The sequence below is a fragment of the Sardina pilchardus genome, chromosome 11 (genome assembly GCF_963854185.1).
Source record: "Sardina pilchardus chromosome 11, fSarPil1.1, whole genome shotgun sequence".
In the NCBI taxonomy this organism is placed as follows: Eukaryota; Metazoa; Chordata; class Actinopteri; order Clupeiformes; family Clupeidae; genus Sardina; species Sardina pilchardus.
In genome coordinates, this window is record NC_085004.1 from 33,664,677 (window position 1) to 33,689,794 (window position 25,118).

The following is a 25,118-nucleotide window of genomic DNA, read 5'->3' on the forward strand; positions in this document are numbered from 1 at the left end:
ATCATTAATTTTGTCTTCTTGTGTCACAGCTTTGTGTCATTGGACAGAAATAAAACAGTATTGAAACAGTATCTTTGACAAAAATTGACAAGCAGCAATGAGGGGGCCAAACAAAGTTGTGACTGCTGACGATTTAGTTTCTGTTTCAGGAAAATCTAAAAAGCCAATTGTGTGGGGCAAATTTGCAATGATCATCAATATGAGTATGAAGAGTATGACTAGCCATTGGAATTCTTTTGCTAGCCCAACGTCATCATGATATAGCCTACTTTAACCCCTAAACGCATGGTCGCTAATTATAGCGCCCCCAGTGGCCGAATTACACCAAATATGTTGTATACCCTTGGGAGGGGGTCAGTTGTCATGTGACCAAGTTTCGTTAACATACATCAAAGTGTTCCCAAGATATGAGCTCACTTACTGTTTTGCCACTTTGCCCCTGTGGATTTGCCTTTAATATGGCAGGAAATTAGTCATAACAACTTCTGATCACAATGAAACTGTCATAATTGGACTCAGCATCCTCAATAACCCCTAATTTGACACCAAGATTGTGAAAATGTGATCATTAGGCTAATAGTAGTATGTGTGCAGTCAGTATCCTGGCCAAGGTGAGAAAGCGCCCCCCAGAGAGAGGGTAAAACGGGGTCAGAAAATGTGCACCCTGTCATTTTTCAACAGTAGGACCCCAAAGCAAATAAAACAAAAGAATCAATTTTAGCAAAAAAATCCTACAGGACCATTATTTCATGACAATTCGTACCCCACTAAAACATGGCTTAGAGATCAGGTAGTGTAGGGCTAGCACATATAGGATGTGTAGCCTATGTAGGCTATGTCTGAAGAAGCCTGTTTATGCAATTTTGTTTTTACAGTTTTAGTAATGTCACAGTGCCATTCTTGTCATTTTTACATCTGCTGCGCCATACAACATCAAAGGACCACAATGGAAATAAGCTTTCGAGCTTCTGTGTTATCCCGACTCTCTGTTTTTAGTTTACGCGGTGTGGTATATTTATAATAACTGAATCATGTATTTATTTTTATGCAAGACTGAGAATGTCAAATAAAATCATTCATTCCAGGGGTGTGTCTAGGGGGAGGCTGGGGGAGGCAGTGCCTCCCCAAAGATAACCTCTGCCACCCCAGAGAAATTATCTGCGACGGGCGAAAAATGGAAAATGCACACCCATAGCCTACTTCTCTGTTGGATTACTCACGAAGTTGTAGTCATACTAATATATAGTGGCGCATGTTGACAGAGCACGATGTTAGCTTTCTGATGGTATTAAGAACTTAGTTAAAATCAATATGAATTTAGGCAAGGCCTGCATTAACATTCGCATTATCTGCGAAAAGTGCAAAATGCACACCCATTCTGTATTGGATTGCTCACGAAGTTCTAATCACACTGATATCACATGCATATCACCTGACAGAGCACGATCTTAGCTTTCCGATGATATTAAACACTAGTTGCTGTAATAAACAGTTCGCGAGAAAATCAACCTGAATTTACATGAAATGTAGCCTAATCGTTTTTATTCCATCTCCGCAACATTATCCTCGGTAAAATATCTCAAGCTCTTCGTTCAACCTACACGTGGCAAACCATATCAAAACAAATGGCAGACCTTACCAACTACGAGGCTATAAAGCATTAATTTGTAGCCTACAATGAGCCATTCCCGAGTAATCCAGCTTTTAAATTGCAGGCAGCACATACACAGGTCTCCAACTTCGCTCTGTATGTAATAGCACCCCACAATAATCACTGCATGCATATTGTGCTCTTATTGTTTGTTTTTTTGAACGTTTATTTAAACCACATCAACGCATTGCTTCCACATATTTCTATGCATTATGCCTATTTTAGATTAGCCGAATATCATTACTGAAGCCTAATTACTCTCACGTTCTCTTAAAGTGACAGGCACTCAATGACATTAAAGATAGCCTAAATGTAAATCAATATGACAATCATGTAAAATGTGAGTCAAAATAAAAAAATCTATATGAAATAGTCAACTTAATATAACTAATTACGCATAGGCCAGCCTATCATAATGTAAACTTAATATGAATTTCAAAATGTTTGAAATACAAACAAAGCCACCTTTTCACTGAGTGTGTTGGGGGAAGAATATGCCTTGTAATGTCTTTGATCTCCACTGGTGTGGTTGGACTCCCAAATCAAATCAATACCAAATCAGTATCAAAACAATTGTGACACATAGTCTTATGTATTTTTCATTGACTACTGTCTCCTGGCTGATGCATGAGAGATAGATAGATAGATAGATAGATAGATAGATAGATAGATAGAATGGCTACAGATCATCTATGATTCTGTATACCTATTATTGTATTAAATGTGAGATGTATCAGTCACAACACCACTACAAATGATATTGGGAAACCCATACATTTATTCACCTGGTTTAACAACTACTACATTGTTTAGTCTAGGGCCTAGACTATGGGCCCTGTGAGTCTGCCAAGTGGCCATGCGCTAAAAGATCGTGCTTTTTTTGTAGCCACCCCAAATAAGCCAAATGCCCCCCCAAAAATTGCATCCTGGTAACCCCTCTGATTCATTCATTCATTCAGACAGGCAACCAAAAACGGGGACACCTGAAACCAAACCACGGTTCGTGTAGACCAGGCCTATTCAACTAGCGGCCCGCGGGCCAGATGTGGCCCGCTTCAAATGTCCTGTGGCCCGCGTGTCTCGTCATGAGAATGAACTCGCTTTGACGGGTGTGCATAGATCTTCATATGATTGGCGAGTAGCGCACTGTCGGCCCGCCTCTATTGGCCAGACTAATTCTTCCAATTATCTTCACTCAGAGAACACAGCACATCACTACACAAACTGACATTTCCAAATGTGTAACTAGTTTTAAATGTTATCATTAAATGTTGATTAAATTACGATTACTTACCGCCAAAGATTCTAAACCTCGAGCGTGCGCAAATCATAAATGTTACAATCATACCCGGTCTCCGTTCCTCCGAGCCCTCGGGAAAGTTAATGAAGGAGCTGTGGTTTGTAGAGAATTGCCTCTTGACTTTATATTCCTTCTTTACAGCGATGGATTCGTTGCACAATAAACATGAAAGTCTCGTACTTGTTGCAGAGGGTAAAACGAACGATTAGACGTTTCTTTAGACAGAGCCATCTTCACTCCACTCGTGGGAATGTTATTGTTTGTGATTTGCGCAGGCTCGAAGTTTAGAATCTTTGGCGGTAAGAAATCGTGAAATAGATAAACAGAGGCAGAGCTGGCATTACTTTTTCTTTAAATTCAATGCTAAGTATATTTGAGAGATTGGCGCTGTAGGCTACTGTGTGTGTTTGAAACACTTATGAGCCTAATTATCTTAGGCTAGTTAAATCAACACTGCAATTTTTCCCACTGATGCATGATATGTATGGAGTTTCGTTTGTGCCAAAAAGTTCAAACAATACTTTTTCAAATTCAAACAAAAATCAATTAATCAAAATACCAAATACAAAATCTAAACAAAAAAAATAAAGTCGAAAAAAAAAATCTAAACTCGCAAACAAATTATTTGTGTAGTTGCAAAAAAAAACTGTTTGAATAACTTGTCTTTTGGTTTACAATAACAACAGTCATTTGCAGCGACATCATTCGTTTGTTTGCTCCTGGCTTTTTCAGTTTCGATTCTGGCTCTCGCGTTTGCGCTGCCTGTTTCTTTGCTTGCGATTCTGGCACAAACTTCACATGTGGGTGGGTGTCTGTGGGGTGCATTGCTATTGGCTGATGCGTTTTGACTGACAGCTTTACTATGGATTCAAGCGCAAGAGCTACCCACCTCCCCCCCAGGTAGTGGTGCAACGCTCTTTTTGGCCACTATGTACAGGTATATGCGATGTGGCGCTATTGAGCACAGTATGTCAACCGCCATATGAAGAAGAAGAAGATATTGACCACAGTAAGTAGTTCCGTGGAGCTAGCTACACCAAAGCCATCGATGGGCTACACGCGTTATGGACTCAAAACAATGGGTTTTCCTCACTACTCATTAACCCAAGGTAAGAAGTGTAATCTAATTTGTTATGGGTCTAATTTTCACGTTTATGTGGGATGTTATGGCGTAGTTGTTACAATACTGACGCTGGTTTTAAGGTATCAGATGGCTATCTTAGCATCGTAGGTTTGTCCACATACAAACGAGGCTTTTGATGAAATGTCGCACTACAGTAGCCTAAATTATGAATTCATACCATGTATTTATTTGTTCAGAAGTATATTGTTAATGTCCTCGCGTTATATAAGCGTATGTGTCCGATTATGTCTTGAAATATCGCTATGTTGTCAACGGTAGTCTAGCATAGTATGAGCGCGATGGTGCGATCTATCTGTGGTCAGTTCATCAATGGCCCTGGCGATCTCTGGAGGTCCACTCTTTGTGAACGTTTGGAGACCACAGACATAGTGTAACCTTAGTTAGAGTATTGGTTCATTTGCCTGAGAAAGACCCAAGGGTCGAAACGTTACTTTTTGTAAACATGGGAGCTCAAGCAGTGTTGCCAACGTTACCTTCTTCTGTTACATCTCCCCAGGAAATGTTATTAAGCACTGTGACCAGCTCTGTCTTTTGATTAGTACATGTAATTTGTCTTTTGCTTGTGCTTGTGTGTTTGTGCAGAACAACTCATCGTGATGGAGCACCTGTACTCCCTGATACAGCAGGATCTGAGGGGATTCCTCAGACAGGACGCAGATGTGGATTGACAACATCCTGCAGTTTAACTTTATTAGAATAAGTGTTGTTTTGAATAAAGAACAATAAAATTGTACTACTTACTACATACTACTTACTGTATGTTAACCTGACTCACCACTTGAATTTCGTTCCACCTAGCTCCTCACATTCATCTGGAACTACTCCATTGGAAATGTATTTCAGAAGGCAGGGCCTTGTCAAAACACCTTTCATATGATTGGATAAACTAATTTATTGACATGCTACTACAACAGGGGTGGGCAAACTAAGGCCCAGGGGCCACATGCGGCCCTCTGCTCTGTTTCATGTGGCCCGCCATGAAGTCAAACACATAAAATTAAATGTGGCCTGTTGTTACATAAACCTGATATACATCCATCACACAGCATGGTTTCATAACTGATGTGCTATGTTTGTCAATGAAAACAAGAGAACAGGCCGCACTATGCATAAGCAATCACCATTTATTCACACAGACGCGTTTCGGCGCTCTGCCTTCCCAGTATGTTTGTCAATACCATCATCAAGCTGTACTTTTGGGAACTCTGACTGAATAAATACATTTTTTTGGAAGGTAACATCACTTTTTCATTGCTTAATTAATCATAGCATATAAGCTTACCATTCTTAACATCCAACTACTTGGTAACTTTCTAATGTAGCTTGGCATTTTCTGCCTCTCGGATGCGCGCGCAGCCAGTATAGTTGGTAAACGAGAAACCTATGTATATCAACAATAACAGCAATATCAACAGTCACAACAGTGTCCACGTCCACTGGGTGTGCAAGGGACCAGGCAGAGTCAGCTAGTCATGTGCGGAGCATAGCTGTGTTTTTTGGTTTGTAAAGGACACAGCAGGAGAAGGGTGAGCTGGGTTTGTGGCGGCTGGAAGTCTGCAGGTGTGCAACGGACCGGGCAGAGCCAGCCGGGTGTGTGAGGGAGAGAGCAGCGTCTGTTGGGAGTGTGAAAGCCACAGATTTCAGAGCCACCCTGAGGGGCTGGGCAAAGCCTGCTCTGTGTGTTAGAGACACAACAGGATCTGTTGGGTGTGTGAGGGATGGGGTACAGCACATTGTGTATGTGAGGGACACAGCTAGGTCCATCGGGTGTGCGAGGGGTGGGGCAGGGCAGAGCCTGCAGGTACTGTGGAGCAGAGTCTCTCAGGTATGTGAGGCACACAATAGGATCCACCAGGTGTGTGAAAGACGCAGCGGACTCTGTCTGGTGTGTGGTGCTGTGCTGCAGATGGAGAAGAGGCCGTCAGCTGTGCTGTGTTGTGCTGCAGATGAAACAGGGACCGATGGTTGTGATGGCAATGAAGCAGAGGTTGACCAAAGACTGTGTGGTGTGTATGGGACAGAGAAGAGGTCGGTTGAACAGGTCAAACTGCAGGATGTTGTCAATCCACATCTGCGTCCTGTCTGAGGAATCCCCTCAGATCCTGCTGTATCAGGGAGTACAGGTGCTCCATCACGATGAGTTGTTCTGCACAAGCACACAAGCACAAGCAAAAGACATGAGACATGTACTAATCAAAAGACAGAGCTGGTCACAGTGCTTAATAACATTTCCTGGGGAGATGTAACAGAAGAAGGTAACGTTGGCAACACTGCTTGAGCTCCCATGTTTACAAAAAGTAACGTTTCGACCCTTGGGTCTTTCTCAGGCAAATGAACCAATACTCTAACTAAGGTTACACTATGTCTGTGGTCTCCAAACGTTCACAAAGAGTGGACCTCCAGAGATCGCCAGGGCCATTGATGAACTGACCACAGATAGATCGCACCATCGCGCTCATACTATGCTAGACTACCGTTGACAACATAGCGATATTTCATGACATAATCGGACACATACGCTTATATAACGCGAGGACATTAACAATATACTTCTGAACAAATAAATACATGGTATGAATTCATAATTTAGGCTACTGTAGTGCGACATTTCATCAAAAGCCTCGTTTGTATGTGGACAAACCTACGATGCTAAGATAGCCATCTGATACCTTAAAACCAGCGTCAGTATTGTAACAACTACGCCATAACATCCCACATAAACGTGAAAATTAGACCCATAACAAATTAGATTACACTTCTTACCTTGGGTTAATGAGTAGTGAGGAAAACCCATTGTTTTGAGTCCATAACGCGTGTAGCCCATCGATGGCTTTGGTGTAGCTAGCTCCACGGAACTACTTACTGTGGTCAATATCTTCTTCTTCTTCATATGGCGGTTGACATACTGTGCTCAATAGCGCCACATCGCATATACCTGTACATAGTGGCCAAAAAGAGCGTTGCACCACTACCTGGGGGGGAGGTGGGTAGCTCTTGCGCTTGAATCCATAGTAAAGCTGTCAGTCAAAACGCATCAGCCAATAGCAATGCACCCCACAGACACCCACCCACATGTGAAGTTTGTGCCAGAATCGCAAGCAAAGAAACAGGCAGCGCAAACGCGAGAGCCAGAATCGAAACTGAAAAAGCCAGGAGCAAACAAACGAATGATGTCGCTGCAAATGACTGTTGTTATTGTAAACCAAAAGACAAGTTATTCAAACAGTTTTTTTTTGCAACTACACAAATAATTTGTTTGCGAGTTTAGATTTTTTTTTTCGACTTTATTTTTTTTGTTTAGATTTTGTATTTGGTATTTTGATTAATTGATTTTTGTTTGAATTTGAAAAAGTATTGTTTGAACTTTTTGGCACAAACGAAACTCCATAGATATGGCAGCTATCAGACATCAGGTATGAAATACTATGGTTAGCCTGGGTGTTTTCAAATACTTGTAGGCTATTGTGGCAGGCTGGCAGCCTATCACCTGTCTGAGAAGATTTTTTTTTATGGATATGGATAATAGTTTCTACTGTATGCCAGTGTATACAATTAAATTGAATTGAACTGAATTTTACTCTGATTTTATCAAATATTGTTGGATACAATTATTTTGCGGCGTCTTATTTTATGCGGCCCCTGAAAACCCAGTGATTTTTCCATTCGGCCCTCTTGGTACTGAAGTTGAATAGCCCTGGTGTAGACACTGCACTGGAAACAACTGAGTAGCCTGAAATTCATCACTTCAGTACTTTCGTGCACATGGTCCATTGAAAGACGTTCTGGCTTTTATTTTGAAGGAATAGTGAATTGCATCCATATTGGAATTTCCCTTACGGTCGCTAGTTTCACGCTGCTGACAACTGCCACTGCTGTAACGTTGTTTAGCAGTTTTAGATTTCGAAGAATGTCGCCGTCACTCCTACGGTTCTCGTGGGTATTTTATATTGCTTTGAATACCTGTTTTGGAGAAAGACGCCTAAAATACGTCACACTAGTAAGTCTATGATACTATGCTAACATTGAAGAATACAACCTAGAATAATGTGTATCATTGTTAATCAACCTCTCTTAACTTTGAGCAACGCTACTTCAACTTAGCCAGTTAAAGGACAGAGATGTACGTTACTGTTAGGCTGAAGTTATCTAATTTGCTTATTGCCTTATCACCTAGGAAATGTGATGCTCAATGTGAATTCAATAGCCCTTACTGAAGCTCCTAACATTGTTTGTGGTGTGTAATTGCACAGCAGCTTGTTAGCACTTGCACTCCCTATTACGTTAGATTAAACCTTAAATGCAACACTCTCCAATGCATGAAATGCATCATCGAAATATTTTGCAGTCAGCTCAATTGATGTGTGGCACTGTTTACGTTAGCTTAGACCTTTGCCATATTGTACCAATGTTAAATCCAACATGTTTGTGCTAGCTAACGTTTTATAGTTCATGTTAGCTGTTTGTTTCGATTTTGGACTTGAAAAACTTTGCAGACTTTGTATAAAAGCTTTGTAAGGAGTAGGCTTACATTAAGGGATTCTTAAAAAGCCATTATGGGAACATTGTAGGCCTATTCATGAGAGATCTTTCATCCCGACTGTGATGTTAGCCACTCATGTTTTTGCTACATGTAATGCGGAGTCAAAAGTAACTTGCGACACTACAGGTCATGGGGTTTGCAATGCTTGTCATTGTCTAAGAATAGTCTTGCTGACTGCAGGCATTTTTCTTATGCTAGCTCAATAATTGTACGAAGTAAATTAAGGACGGAAGTATTTAAGTTCAAGTTGTGTCTGCTTAGAGAAGAAGATGCTGTACTTTGAATGTCTGATACAACTGTATGTCTTACAATAGTGTTAGTGTTATGCATGATTTAGATAACATTTTGTTTTTGGCCAACTGTTCATTTTGTGTTTACACATAGCTGTACCGGCATGGTGACCGTTCCCCTGTCAAAGCCTACCCAACAGACCCACATAATGAGAGTGCTTGGCCTCAGGGTTTTGGCCAGCTGACTCAGGTACTGTATGTCGTTCCTCACATGATGCAAGTTTGTGTGTGATGCTATGACTAAGAATATATTACTGATTTGAGGCACCATTATTTGTATTTGTTCAATACAAAGTGCTTCAATTTCAAAAAGGCTGTGAGCTCAGTATTACCGTTGCTCTGATAAGGCAAGGTCAATTTGAATTACTATTTGCATGTTTGCACGTAGGACAACTACAGGCAAAGCCTCTAGCTATTTGCATGTATGCAGACATAGGACAGCTAGAGGCAGCCTTTGTGGGAAAACCTGTCAGCAAATTTGAATTCGCTCAGCAGGTTAGTCTGGCTAGGTCCTAGGATTGTTGATGACCATTTCTAATGTTCCAAAAACCCAGGCACCAATCACAATTTTTAATCAGACATGGAACTGACTTTATATGGTGATAAATGACATTCAAAACAACCAATGGTTGTCCTGATGGCAAGCGATATGGATGTGCATTTTCTTTGGAATTTAGTAAGCAACTTTTAAAACCTTCCAGATCCACTTTCAATTGCAATTCAGATACTGTCTGGTGTTAGTTTTTAACCAATCAGAACACAGACAATTCTGATATATTCTCTGTTGACAACCACAATGTGTTGACCTGCTCTTGTCACTTGTTTGATTCAACTCTCACACACATCATTGCATGTTATGAAAATATTTAAGCCATTGAAATGTCTTTGTGAAAAAATTAAATGAAATGATTCCAGAATAGTTCAAGCCTGCCAACTTTAATTATTTACTACGGTCTTCACATCATGACAGGCCGAACTAAGAAAGCCTGAAAGCAAGCTAGACATTTGAGAGTTTATTATTTATTAATATAGAATCTTGATTTTATCCATGCAGAAAAAATAATGTTTACTGTACATGTTTTACAGAATGTGTAAACACACACTCACTCACTCACTCCCTCACTACTAGTTAAACGTTTGGACATCCCTACTCATTTATGGGTCTTTCGTTTTATCACTGTTTTTATATTGTAGAACAAAACTGAAAACTCTGAAACTGAAATCTGAAATCCCACATGTGGAGTTGTGTAGTTCACAAAAAAGTGTAATCAAAGCCAAATGTTTAAGGTTCTTCAAAGCAGCCAATCTTTCTTTCTGGCCCTAAAAACTACTCTGTCCGTAAGGTTCATTTCATCGTGAATCTACCAAGACAGTGGCCCTAACTCCATCATGGTGACCCATCTCATAGCCACACCCACACTCACAGTTCTCATTGCCCCAACCAAACAGTCATAACCCATAACCAACAGAACCAGTGAAGTTACATTTTAAGATTCAAATTGTTGTTATACCGATCATTTAGATATTTTTTCATCTAAATTATAAAATAAAATGTCAAGAGCTTATGTACAGTGGCTTGTTTGTGTTGGCACACACTCTCATCACCCTTATGAAGAAGTCTACCATACAAATGTAAATCTCTCTGAATGTCAAATAAGCTCCACGTTAACTTGCGATGTCTTGAAACATTCTAGCTTGCAACCTGGCCCACTGCTAGCCCTTGTAGGCTCCCACATAAATGGTGTTTATTAAGCTAACGTCTATTGATGATGCTGAAGGTCTTGCTTTTCCAAAATATGTGATATGCAAATTCTAAATCCCCGTCACATCGACTACAACATCGTTTCACATCACTATTTACATAGAGCTACGTTTTCTCAGATGAATCACTTCGCTTGGTCAAAGCAAATGAGATTTCTCGGCCAAGGCAGGTCTAACCTTTTGAGTGTGCGAACTCAAAAGCTGTGACCTTGTGCCAAATGTTTTTAGTGCTTTCATAACAGGCGAGTTATGAAAAATTGAGTGTGAGGGATAATTTGTTCACTTCACATAAAAAGATCTTGGAATGAGATGGCTAACTGTAGTAGCATATAGTCCACTGTCTACAATAGCCTAATTTAGAGATCACTTTTTTTTTAAAACCGACTACGACTTCGATCAATTTCAATTTCAATTTAATGTCGCTTATAGAGCGCCAATACATTACACATGTCTCAAGGCGCTTTACAGAGTGTTAGACATTCAAAGAGAGCCCGTGAGTGACAGGGGCAAGGAAAAACTCCCTAGAATTGGAGATACATATAGGAAGAAACCTCAGACAGACCCACGACTCAAGGGCCCAACCCATCTGCCTTGGGTCAGTTACAGTACAGTCATTTGTAGTTTGAAAGTTACAATGACAATGAAAGTTCAAATAGTCCAGTGTAGGGAATAAATTGTCCATTAGTAATCCATTAGTTATTTCGGAAGGTGATGGGTCGCTGGGATCCGAGGGCCAAAGATTCGGGCAGGGAACCCTAACAGGCGATGTTAGGGCAGTCATAGGGATGGCGAAGGCAATGGCGATGGTAGGGCAGTCAGAGGGATGTGACTTCAGGTGTGATGAGGGACAGGCACAGAGATGGTTGATGGCTGGTAATGGTTTACCTCACAGGTGAGGTATAGGGGAAAGGGAAGAGAATTAGAGTGTGTTAGTATTACTGTAAGTCATATTAAGTATTAATAAGTATATCAATGGTGATATCAATGGTTATACTATAGAGGGTTTACAAAACGCTTTTACACACCTCTTTTGTGGGGACAGGTGCGTAGGAATAGGTTACCCAGTTAAACCCGAAGAGGCATCCCGCACATCGTCCACCACGCATGCAAACATCCACCCACCCACCACGCACGCAACATCCACCCACCCACAATGCCCCCCCCAATGCCCCCCCCCAGGCGAACCCACACACCACCTCTGAACCGCGCGTCGGAGCAGCATGGCCAGCCAGAGTCCGCCCACAGGCGGCGCCACCCATCCGCAGACACCCCCCACCACCATCCGCGAGCAGAGAGAACGGGGCCCGCGCCAGCCCCACCCCAACCACAACACCACGCGAACACACACCACGGCCCGACCAGGACACACAGTCTGATCCGCCCCGCCGCCCAGGCCCCCCGGAAGCAGCGCCCCCAGAGCAAAAGTCCAGAATGCTTCATGTCTTTGGACGTGTCATCCTGTCATCCTGTTGACAGGGTCGGGAGGCGTAGGGAGGCGATGTAGTGTAATTAAAAACGTTAAAATCATTGGACATTGGTGTAATGTAATTAAAATCGTTAAAACCATTGGACTTCCACTCTAGAAACACCACCCCAAGAAGGCCCGGACCGCGAGCCCAATCCAAATACAATGCCGCAACAGCCCTCCCCTCCGCCATCCACTCCCAGCATTCCCACCTCCCCCGTCCCCCCCATCCCACTAAATGCACAGCCGTGCACATCTGATCAGACCGCATGCCCCAGCCAGACCGCCAATATACGCCCACGCAGAGCCACTGGCGAATGGAGCCGACACGAACCCCACCCCCCCCCCATCCACAGACGGCGACGGGAGGCCCCCCGCGGACGAGCAACGCCACCCGCGAACGGACCCCGACCGGCCCAGAGCACCCAGCCACACCACCCAGGCGCGCAGCCCAGACATGATGCGCAAGCCCACCCGGGGAAGGCCCATGACCGAAACGGCGCAAATGGACAAAAGCCCGCATGCGCAGTGAATGAACAAATGCCCGCACGCGCACAGACAGTACGCGGGACCCTCCCCCCCAAGCTACACTATAGAGGACAGGACAGGGAGAGAAGGAAAGAGGGAGAGTTGAGAGAGACAGAGGGAGAGGGGAGAAGAGGAGTTGTACGGCATGCCACATAAGAAGTCCATGACAGCGCAATGCTAAAGCAGCATAACTAAGGCATGGTGGAGGGTGGTCAGCACCAGCTCAGGTGTGGTCAGTAGCCACCATGGGATGCATGACTGGGGCACCAGTCACACAAGCCCACAGCAGAGGTGGTCCGTTCCAGTAAGACCCTGAGGTGGTTGAAGTTCCACACTGCACCATACCTAACTATAGGAAGCACTTCGATATGATCGATTAACGTTGATACTGTCATCCCTCAGTCAAACGGTCATTGGTTAACATTGTTACAAGGCGTATATATTAGGCAGGTTACACTTGGCATGCAACTGAAGGGTTCCGTTCATGGTGCGTGAACATTTTGAGTTTAATTTGTTTGAAAATTTAAGCATGGTGAACTGAATAGAATAGGGCCTGTAAAATGGTGTTTCATCACATCGCCTAGCAAAGAATTGACTTCGTGAATTTCGCTTTAGCTTTGAGGTTTGTTTATGAGGAGTCAAGATGTGCTTGAGATTTGTAGATTCATAATTCATAGTGCAAAAAACCTAAATTACCTAAACCTAAAACCTAAACACCTAAATTGCTGAATATTAACTCAATGTAGTTATGAAGAAAACAATCATGAAATGTCATCTTTATCTGCAATTACTTTTATTGTCAACATTGTATTAAAATTGCCACAATTCTTCCTGCAGCAAACTCAAGTCACTTTTGAAGACTGCAATCACAACCATTGCAAGATGATTATACAGTACCTTTTAGGAAATCCCATAGGAAAAACAAAGACAAAAATTCACACAATTCTAATTGCAATATATGCAATTCACCTACTACAGTACATTCACCTTTGTCCACAATAATCAGACATCCTAGTTGCCAAGCAGGGAAGTGTAATCCAATCTCTATCCCTATTATAGATTTTTTTCTGATTAAATTGTATGCAGACTTTCTAGAACCTCTGTAGCTGTATGATATTTCTTAATCAATAGCTGTCTGTGTAACTTTTTGAGGAGTTATGGTCTTCACTTACCTCCAATTCAGACCGCCTATGCGGTATGTGCATTGTGTGTCTGTACTGTGGCTCCTGCGTGGCGTTTTTTTTATTATTCTTCTTTTTTTTAATATCTTTTATTTTTTGGTATTTATATTAATACATATACAAATAACATTCCTAGTAAACCATGCGTGGCGTTTTCTGTGAGCTTTCATACCAGAAACGTCTCTAATGCGGTGCTGCTGTGGCCAGCCTGCCTGTTATAACATCTCTTCACTATCTCTTTTGGCTGGACACACTTCTAACACGCTTTCCATGAAATATAGGCACCAGTCCTGTTTCTAGCTGGCATGAGCTTTGAGCGTGGCTCAAGCCGCACCTGAGATGTGTGTCATGCAGACAGTATGCCTGCTCTAACCTGTTAGCATTGGCACCGAAATGAAGAAGGACAGGTTATGCAGCTGAGACAGTTGCCACACATCCGATGGAAATCGGGAATTGTGTTTGTAGACATGATCTCATCCATCCTCTTCTTTTAGGAAGGAATGAAGCAGCACTTTGAACTGGGACAGATGCTGCGCAGACGTTACCATGGATTCCTTAGTGAACAATACAACCGCCATGAGGTTATTCTAATCAGTCTCAAAAGAAAAACAATGCAACATATGTTCTGAAAATTGGGGCATAGGATGCTCTTCACAAATTTGCTGCATACTAAAAATGTTCATCATAATTTTTCTTCATGTTTATTTGCAGATATTTGTACGGAGTACTGACTATGATCGAACCCTGATGAGTGCAGAGTCCAACTTAGCTGGGCTCTACCCCCCCAATGGTTCACAGATATTTGAACCAACTGTACAGTGGCAGCCTATACCTGTTCACACAGTTCCCCAGAGTCAGGAGAAGGTAAGTGTCATAAGTGTGATGGTTCATCATCTATTTTTTAACACGATGCAGGGCTCTAGAGTCATACCTTCAAACTAGTCGCTTTTTGGAGAAAATTGCCACTTTGAATTAAATATGTCATTCATGGGAAACGTGTACGTTTTTTTTTTTTTTCGATGGGGGGGGGGGGGGGTCAATTTCCTATAGTCTGGAGTGAGACTATCGTCGATTTCATGCTAGATAGATAGAGGGAGGGAAAGTGACAAGACAGAGAGAGAGAGTGACAGGCAAGTGATTGGCCTCGCTATGTGCTATTTTTGCAGACTTACCTCTCAATTGTTTCTGAGGGTTGGCTTTCTGTCACTTTCTGTTACGCATAGCCTGCCTGCAGCAGCAATATGACCGAGGAAAGTAAGAAAATGTTTGCTAACAAACACATGCCACATGCTACACTACAGTGTATCTTGAGTGTGACTCAAGGTAAAACATCACAATATTAGGCTGTTTTTCTTCTGCCCTCGATGGGTTAAAGGAAAGACTTGTCACGCATTTTGCATAGCTCCATGTCTGACACCCGGCGAATTGTTAGCATACCATGTCCAAAATGTAGCCAAAGCCCAGCAGCAGGAAAATTCGTTTTTTACCACTCGTTTGAAATGAATGCTACATAGCCTACTGCTGCTGCCAACTCCTCGCATCTACTACAGGTAACAATTGCTTCTGATTGCTTCTGTCAAGTAATCATCATTTGGATATGTTGTAAAATATCAAAGCAACAGCAAACTCTGTCTATTTTGTCCACCATCCTGGTTTCATTCATCCAGCCTAGGAGGTACGGATGAACATAGGCACGTTCCACTTTTGTCGATATAATTCCTGAACAGTTTTATTGAGAGTTGACAATGCAGTGGTAGCCTGTTTTACAGAAGACAGATGTAGAGATGTAGATTGCCAGTAATAAACATAACTTTCAGTGTGGTACGATCTGTCTGTAAATTACGTATAATTCAAGTGTTGAGCCCAGCTCAGCCCAGCTCTCCCTATATGCCTGGCTGGTATAGTGGTGTCTCATTTCCCAGGGGAATATTTTTACTCCTATGTCTTGCCTCTCTGTTTCGAGGGACGAGGGCTAGGGGTAGGGGAGGGGAACAGGCACGGGCAAGATATAGAAATGGGATTTAGCCTTAATCTACATTGCCATTTGTACTCATTGTGAATACAGAGGCCACAAGAAGTAATACGGGTTTTTTTGTGGTTGTTGGTTCACTTTCATGGTACTGCTTTGTTATGGTGCTGCATTGTTAAACAATAATTCAGTTGTTAAGGTGAGAGAATATAAGACTTGCATTCACAAGTAGGGGATTTGGGAGGAGCTAGGCCTGCTGTGATAACTATTTTTTCTTCTCTTTAGTTGCTTTCATTTCCCATTGACAACTGCCCTCGCTACAAGGTTCTTATGAATGAAACTGAGCACTCTGACTTCTTCCGCAATATGACAGAAACGTACAAAGTAAGTCTCCACCCTACCCCTCAATAAAGTTGTGTTTCTTTGGAGCTGTAGGAGTGGTGTGGTGTTATGACATGACACATAATCTCTCTTTTTTTCCCGTGTTTAATAAAGGATTTCCTGGCAATGGTGAGGAATGAAACAGGCTTGACCACAGCCACAGTAGAGAGTGTTTGGAGTGTCCATGACACCCTGTACTGTGAGGTGAGATCCATTCTAGAACAGGGTTTCTGATAGAATGTTTTTTTTTTCCGTCTGATTTTATTTTGAAGTAAGTGCAATGCAAATGCACCAGTTGAGCAGCTGACCTACTGTACAAAAGAATGAAGTCCTCAAATCAGTTTGACCTTTAAATTAACATTAATGTTTAAACAACTCAAATCAAAGAGTAGCAAGTTAGCAAATCGGCAAAACCCTGTCTGTTCACTACATTGTAATATGAGTAAGAATATCACTTAAATTAAAAAAAGAAGAAAAAACCTCTGAGTAAATTACCTAAATTAATGTAAATCCAATACTCATATATCAATGAAATAATTAGTAGCAGATATACTGCCTCACTTGTCTCCAAAACTCAATGCTCTATTAGTGCTAACGTTCAAGAAGATAACTAAATAGGCCACATAAATAAAGTAAATAGTAAACAGTCACAAACACAAGAAGTGAAGCTTAAAGCCTGAGGAAGGCATCAGTTGACACTTTGTAATAAAAAAGAGGTGTGCCTATAGCAGTTGAGATGTCACTCTAAGGTAATCCATACCTTCTTGGGGTAAAACTGTACAGCAGGCTGAAAATGATTACAGGACATTTTGACCGGCATGTTTTATATTTGCCCTTTTTGCATAAATTTGACTGGTCAAAAATAAACCAGAACAGTGCCAAAGGCAGTTTTTCCTAGTGCTGCTTCTGCATTTGATGAATTTGCAAGGAATGGTGTCAGTGTCACTGCATACAAGCTGTCAAGCATGAAAGAATAACTGTGAAGCAGGAGCAGTTTTGGCCACTGCGGTCTTGTGACTGTTGATAGCTGAAAGAACTCGTGACGTGAAGTAACATTTCTTACCATGCCGAGTCTAAAAGGTATTTAATGTTCTTAAACCTCATTATGAGTTAGGAATGTAAAGATTAATCTAATTACAGAGAAAGATTAGAGTCCCCTCTGCTGTGTTTAGAGAATACACTAATTAAGGAGATTGATATCCAAAATGATTCAGAAACTTAAAGGAACAGAGAATCTGTGACACTCAAATGGTCAAAGAAAACAAGGAAGTACATGGAGTAACTTCCATGTTTGATATAGTAAATATATAAAGTGTTCAGAAATTGCCAAATTGTTACATGAAGCATCTTTTCTTAATTTTCTAGTTTTAGTATAGTGATGATGCACACAGTCTGTCATGCTTCAACTGCCACTGCTTTACATCCCATTAATGTGATGTCAGGTGTGTGATTAGATTTTTGACAACCATGGTGAAGGTAGCTCAATATAGGAATTCCCCTTAACAATGACCCTCATAATGCTTCTGATCTAGAATTGTGATCTCGAAAGTCAGATTACCTAATTACACACCAGGTTATTTTGCTTTGTATCCAGTTGTGAAATTGTAAATAGCATCCAAATCTGTCATAACTATGAGAATAAATATTGCATAGCCATTTAATATTGCATAAGAATGGAGCAGTTGATAGATTGTTAAAGCTGGAAACACATGTGGCCCTAAATTAAATGGTGAGCTAAGTGCAGGCTTAGGTCCAACTTAAGCTAATTTAATAATGAGGCAAGATCTCTCTGATTTGATACCATGAGCAAGGTCCTCAGCAAAAGCTTTGGTGGGCCGAACAGTGCTCCCTCACTCCATGTGCTTTAGCTACAGGGTATCAAATCATTATCACAGTGCATGGAAATGCACTGTACTGTTCTTCCTAGGCTGCTTCTTATTATTACAGTGCATCATTATTATTTCTTTAAATACAATTAGTCCAGTCGCTCAGCAAATGTTGATGCCAAATACTACTGTGGTAAAAAATAGGATTTCATTTTTTTTAATCATTCAGTTCAAGCATAACATGACTGTCCCATCATGGGTGACTCCTGAGGTAATGGAGACACTGAGGAGACTAAAAAACTTCGGCTTTGAGATGATGTTTGGAGTCTATAAGCAGCAAGACAAGTGTCGGCTCCAAGGAGGTATGTTCATTTTGATTTGGTGAAATGTATTGCTCAGCTCAGTCCAAACCTCTGTGTTTCCCATTTACTAAGCCAGGAATGCACATGTATGCCAGTTACGTTTAACATGCACCTTGAGTGTTGTCAGGATGGGCTTTGAGTTCCCTTTGATGAGGTACCTGATTATCATATTAGGTTAGTTACACCAGTTTCACCAGCACAAATATGAACTTTTCCATCTACACTAGAACTAGTAAATCTGAACATAGGCAAATGGATATCCCAGAGTACAGGCTATACACTAATATTTGGAGGTCCAAATAGAAGTTTCCCGCCATTTTCAATCTAAAACCGAAACTCATCTATCTTTTCAGAGAGCGTTTATCCACATCTCTTGAAATTTGATGCACATACATACCTAGACATACACATAGCTTTAAGAACAAGCAGCGATGGCTTTATTTTTTAGATGTTCATCACGGCAGAACCAGCGAATAGACCAAAGAGACGATGAAATATGAAATATTTATATACAATATTTTTTATTTCTTTTTTTTAAAAAAAAAAAGGATGACACGGAAACATTGATTTTGTTTTGATTTGTCACCACCCCTGCCGGACGGGACCCCCAGAAAGGAGGAGAGGGCAGACACAGTTTTCAGTGAATATCTTGAGAACCGTTGGGCCTGCAGAGGACCACATTTGTTTTAGACGTTGGACTCAAGGGGCCATCTAAACCCATCCCATAACCACTCATTTATGATATTGCACCACATAGTTCAAAATGAAAACACTACAATGCAAAACTGAGGCTCTTTTTTTTAAATATAGAATTCTGTTTTATGGAATTCTGCCCATGGGGGGCCATACAATAAATGAATGTAAATGAAAGAATAAGTGACTGTACACAAATCGGCCCGTGGATGGTGGTATTGACCAAAGAGCGAGAGAGAGAGAGATTACTTTTTAAAGTTACTTTTGAAGTGTTTTGTCATTAAAGTGTGTTTCACCAGGTAACAATTAAATTGAAAGGAGCAAGATTAACGTATTGCCATTGTTGCTATTCTTTGAAACTGCAGGCCTCCTCCTAAACCAGATCATTATTAACATGTCTGCACATGCTGTTCAAGATTCTAAAGATCCTCTGAAGATGACTGTATACTCAGCGGTAAGCTAAACCATTTCTGCAGATTTTCATGTGGTATTAGCAGTGTCTGTTAATGCAACAGTTAATGAATGGTGATTACCGGTTAAGCAATAGCTCTCAAGATGCTGTATATTAAAGTGATTTCAGAACTAAGGGACTTTTTCCCCTTGGTCAGACATTGGTCGAGTTATTTAAATAACACTTCCCTGATGCCTTCTACTCTCTGCTGCTACCACTACTGTCGTGTCGACGTCACTCACACATAAACAGATGAGTGAAGCGTTGTACATCCTCTGTCAATAATGTTTTTTTATTCACTACAGCATGACACCACTATAGTGGCTCTGCAGGCTGCTTTGGATGTATTCAATGGGCAGCAGCCCCCCTACGCCTCGTGCCACATATTTGAATTGTACCAGGAGGATAATGGGTATGCTACACTTATTTTACACTTTTTTTTTTGCTAAAGAAAAAACTATCTGTACTATGTATTAACCCCATTTGCTACAAAGCCCTTAAATATGATCTTGTGTAACTTACTTGTAGCATTTATACTGCTATGCCACTCTTTCCCCATCTCATCCTCCCATGTCCTTCACCAGATGTTATATTAATTCCCTCTTTTCCTTTTGTCTTGAGGATTCCATCTAAGAACCTCTCTGGTGATGTTGACTGTATCTTGAAGTAAAGTGTGATTGTTCGTCCTCACTTTGATTTTTGGCAGCATTGGGTTTTTATACCCTCATAATTCTTTGTTGTTGATTTTGTTCAAGCACCACGCTTTCAGCATTTTCCCTCCCACATTTTCCGTCTCCATTTCCACATGCTCCATGTAGAAGTACTGACATTGGTGTCAACTGCTGATCATTTTTTGCTCTGCATTTGACTTGCCAAGTTGACTGCAAAGTCAAGATTGTTCAGTTGTTCTGTTTGGGTCCACAGTATGGACTGATAACAAACTAGTATCTAGGATCTGTGGCTGAAGTCCACTTGCTGCTGATCTGTGCTTCCAGTGTGCTCCGGACTGCCAACAAGACTACCTGTTTGATCTGTTCAGTGTCACCATGCAGTGCACTGTTCACATAGAGGCATCATTGTCTATGGACATTTTCAATTGGTTACATTTATTAACTGATGAACTAATGTGTTTTTTCCTCATTGTCTATTTTCTATGTATAAATCACATTTTTATGCTCTTTGGGGGGAATTCTCCCATGCGCGTGAGGGTGTGTAAGAGTGCGTATGTCCAAAAAAATGCATAACTACGCGCATTTCACTCTAAGCAAATTCTGCAGTCCACTTAAATCTGTCATTTGCGCATGGTAGAGAGAGTTACGCGTTTTGGGTGGAGCAACCCCAAAATCTGGGTGTTTCTTATACAACTCTTGCGTGCATTCAGCCATGGCTTAAGCACTTTTCCAGCTACGCACTCTGGAGGGCTGTATTAAGGTTGAGCGCCACTACAAGGTGAAACAGCATATTGCTCATGTCGGCAGTAGGCCTAGTTCTAAATACATGTAGGCAACACGGAACGTTACAAATTGACATTACAGTATCCAGGCATGCAAACTCCTCACCTTTCGGCGAAATTCGCCGTTTTGAATCAAAAATAGGTGACTTACATGATTCGTGCAGATCCGATGAGAAAATATTTAGGGGGGGGGGGGGGGGTCAAGGTGAATTGAATTTACAACTGAGTTTAAAAATCATGCGCAGACGCTAACGCATCTTGAGGTGTTTCCAGAGCCGCATTTAAAACGTGTCTGATCAGCAAGGGATGCGTGAATGTAGCCCTTATGCGTTTAATAAACATTAGTGGAAGCTAATTGTTGACAAAGACGCAACGAACAGAACGCGCACGCCGATAGCCTCCCTGTTGTGAGCGCAGATAGATGCGTCTCAGGTGGAATAGTGATTCTGGACAGATGGAGGAGAGATGCCGAGGGATTTCACAGGTGGGCTAGTTGAAACTTTCAACTTCTATTAGAAAAAGACGCTGAGTGAAGCAACGGGCATTGTTTCTTCTAATGTTATGAAAGTCAGCGAAATTAGACAAAAATGTAGACATAACGAGTTCTTTGAAGAAGAATACGTGCAGTTTGAACCATCTAGATCGGCAAAAGGTGAAGCAAATAGGCAGACTTTATCAGTATATCAAAGGCTAATGTGACAGTTGAATTAAATGCTCATAAACTGGTTTGTTTTGTCCGGAGACGTAGTTGATTGACATGCTAATGTTGTCTTTAAGAAACGTGGGCCCTGTTACTCGAAGCACACTGCGCATAGACCTTACGCAAAGCCTACGCAAAAGATATGCAACTCAAATTATTTGCTATAGTAACGTAGCCAAAAAAATGTGCGACTGCTTCAGACCACACGTAACGCACGTAACCGTTTGAGTGTGTGTGACTTGCGACAAGTTTCAGTTACATCCGGATCATTACGAGTTCGTAAGCCATGCGTAACGTAAATTTACACTTGATTGTCGAGTTACAGGACCCTAGTCTGTGCCTACAGGTAGCCTACAGTTTAACATGTAATATGAAGACAGTTCACATAACTTTATTGGTTGGTTAAACACTAGCACAATATAAACCACAAGTAGCCTAGCCTAGGCTGCATATTAAAACATTTAAAAACAATTTGAAAAAATAAAGCCTATCTTCCCTATTTTAGGCTATATAATAATATTAGGCCTAGTTTGAAATAGTGTGTCTCAAGCAAGTTTATTGATTACCTGGTTTGGTCCAACAAATATTCAGACTTATAGTTTAAAGGGACACTTCACCGATTAGCATTAAGCTTTGTATCTTTAGAAAACCAGTCATGTTTTTGAATGGTCATGCATCATTCCCTCAGTTTGCCTTGAGATGGGAGAAATACGGATTTCAGTGAAACCCATGAATAGGACTTCCTGCTTTCAATGATGTAAAATGATGATTTTTACATCATTGAAAGCAGGAAGTCCAACATTGAAATCAGTATTTCTCCCATCTCAAGGCAAACTGAGGGAATAATGCATGACCATTCAAAAACATGACTAGTTTTCTAAAGATACAAAGCTCAATGCTAGTCGGTGAAGTGTTCCTGTGTCCATTAGGCCTATGAAATCATCAGAAAAGAAAGCGGGTCCCTCACACTTTGGAAGATTTTTTTCCATTTTTTTTTCCCGCGGGGGGGGGGGGGGGGGGTGTCTGGGGGTCGGAGAAGAGTCTCACCTTTTTCACCCCTGACCAGTTTGCATGCCTGAGTATCACATGTGATGCTTATAAGCTGATACTGCTTCATGTTTTGTACTTGCTTTGATTTCTAGGTCCTTCACTGTGGCCATGTTCTACCGCAATGACAGCAGTAAATTACCCTATCCACTGGCCTTGCCCAGCTGTGAACAGTATTGTCCTTTGCAAGACTTCATTCGTCTCACTAAGGGTGTCATAACAACTGACTGGGAGAAGGAATGTCAGGTGGTAACTACAGTAAAAGACACAGGTTAGTATTTACACATCTTTACTTCAAGTATTACTGAGAATATGTGTGATTTTTGAACCTGTTACTTTTTATTTTAGAACTAGTGCATTAATTGTATACAAATTAAAATAGACAGGTATGCGGCATGTATGGGTACATGCACCTCCAAATTTGACCTGTTGTGTAATTTTTTCAGTAACTTTCTGCTCCGTCAATCGTTTCATTGTGACTTCTTGATGTTGCTGAACACTGTATTTGCCTCTCCTCCCTCAGAAGTTGTGATTGGGTTGGCAGTGTGTGCATGCCTCCTCTTTTTCCTCATCCTGCTCCTCTTCGTTGTGCTCTGCCGGCAAAAGGAGACATCAACTGGCTACAGTCATGTCATCAATGATGGGGATGAGAACTCCTGACGGTCATACCATCTTTTAAGGAAAGAAGACACATGGGATGGCGAGGATGATCTGTGAACACAGTTTGGATGAAACAGGGATGAAAAAACTAAATGATTGTTTTTTTTCCCCGCTTGTCTTTTGGGGGGAAAAAAAGAAAACTTGACAGGGCTGTAAAAGCCTTGCATACCTAACTAGTTGGTTTTGTTATGTTTGACACATCGTCCAAAATTATCGAGAAAATCGCTGAAATCTACTGAAGGAATCTAGAGAACCATTAGATGCTATGGCATCTGTGTTTGTGTGTGTGTGTGTGTGTGTGTGTGTGTGTGTGTGTGTGTTTAACTGTGTTTAACTGTTGGGATAAGAAGTGTTTCTGTTGCCTTTTTCACAGTGCAGTGACCACAGTGGATGTCCACTGATTTTTGTTGTTGTTTGGAGAAAAATCATGACCATCCCTTCTACAAAGGGTAAACCATCATTGTTATGTTTGTCTGTTATTTTGTGAATTCTGTTTACATTCAATCATTGTGACACTTTTAAAAGTGGCTATGTAGGGAGCTCACTAAAAGGGAACAGCTTATAGCGCTTCATGAATCCTACCTTTTTGTTTTGCATCCTAATATGCATTGTCAAATGCGTTGCTACCTTCTATTCAGTTGATCAATGACTAAGTTCATAATATTCTCTATACTTAACAGACTTTCAGTCCTTGTTACTGCATAGCAGTTGACCAACTCTCTGTTTTCACAGATTGTTAGGTATTGGATAGGCAGTTTGTCTTCCCTTATCCAGTGATTTGCCATTAAATGAGAAAGTCAGGCCAAAAAAGTTGTCATGTCAGCACGCACAATGTGAAATTAGTGTTTCCATAATATATATTTTGAATTTTCATCTTTGACATCTTCATGGGGATCTACTGTAGTTAAGTAAAGTTATTTCTCTCTCTGCACTTGAACGAGGATCTAAGTCTTTGTAAAATTTTATGAACTTTGTTCATTTTTCTATGTATTGTTTACAGTGTGTTCATTTTTCTCCCAGATTGTATATATTGAATGCTTTAAAATTACAAGGGAAAGGGAATGTAAAAATGAAATATGCAAATAAATACTATGATTTTACTAACATTTGACATGCATTACAACACATTCCTTATCCCTCAGGTAATAGGATATGCAATTAAAGGTGCCATCTCTGATTATAATTTATTATAGTCTGTCATGGCATTGTCATGGAACACCCCACCGTTTTCTGAAATTGGGTTATTCATCGTCTCCCCTAGAGTTGTCATTGTCGAATTCCAGAAGCACCCCCACTAGGTTAGCTTAGCATAGTGAATGGAATCCTTTGTTGCTGGATAGCATGTTCTGAGTAAAAGTGAGCCAATATTTTATATATATATATATATATATATATATACACACACACACACACACACACACACACACTTGGGGCCTCCATCTTCACAATGAGTACAAATAGCAATGCGATTTCCTGAGCAGGTATTGACTTGGGACTATTTTGGGGCAAAGCACTGCTATTTTGGTGCAGAGATTGGGTGCCTCTCATTCTTCATTTTATACATCCTCCCTTCCTTCCTCGGTCCTCGTTCCCACTGATCTAGATGAAGAATGATGGGGCGGCAACAATGGGATAGTCTATCCAGTGTTAGTTATGGATCAGTGGGAACGAGCCTGGAGGAGAGGTTGAGCTAGTACTGATGAGTTGAATGATATC

The 25,118-nt window shown here is 41.1% G+C and overlaps 1 protein-coding gene and 1 long non-coding RNA gene across 3 annotated transcripts; both read left to right on the top strand.

Moving 5' to 3' along the window:
• The first annotated feature begins 3,611 nt into the window (after positions 1 to 3,611).
• Positions 3,612 to 4,828, top strand: LOC134096113 (uncharacterized). The gene is made up of 2 exons (XR_009940699.1): positions 3,612 to 4,060; positions 4,678 to 4,828. It is a non-coding gene; the product is annotated as an uncharacterized LOC134096113 (long non-coding RNA).
• Positions 4,829 to 7,943: 3,115 nt separating this feature from the next.
• Positions 7,944 to 24,506, top strand: acp2 (acid phosphatase 2, lysosomal). 2 transcript variants are annotated; one of them, XM_062549269.1, is made up of 11 exons: positions 7,944 to 8,092; positions 9,020 to 9,115; positions 14,355 to 14,441; positions 14,572 to 14,724; positions 16,115 to 16,213; positions 16,325 to 16,414; positions 18,266 to 18,398; positions 19,457 to 19,545; positions 19,848 to 19,954; positions 22,838 to 23,013; positions 23,266 to 24,506. In XM_062549269.1, exons 1-11 carry the CDS (start codon positions 8,003 to 8,005, stop codon positions 23,400 to 23,402), a joined length of 1,257 nt encoding a protein of 418 aa, XP_062405253.1. In that variant the 5' UTR covers positions 7,944 to 8,002; the 3' UTR covers positions 23,403 to 24,506. The 2 variants fall into 2 exon arrangements, with proteins under 2 accessions (XP_062405253.1, XP_062405254.1); XM_062549270.1 differs by having other exon boundaries at positions 23,269 to 24,506.
• Positions 24,507 to 25,118: the final 612 nt, after the last annotated feature.

Excerpts from the sequence above, each read along its gene's own strand:
- acp2 (XM_062549269.1), top strand. The coding sequence starts at position 8,003 with ATGTCGCCGTCACTCCTACGGTTCTCGTGGGTATTTTATATTGCTTTG. Across the intron at positions 8,093-9,019 it reads GCCTAAAATACGTCACACTA|CTGTACCGGCATGGTGACCG; the intron begins GTAAGTCTATGA and ends GTTTACACATAG. Across the intron at positions 23,014-23,265 it reads AACTACAGTAAAAGACACAG|AAGTTGTGATTGGGTTGGCA; the intron begins GTTAGTATTTAC and ends CTCCTCCCTCAG.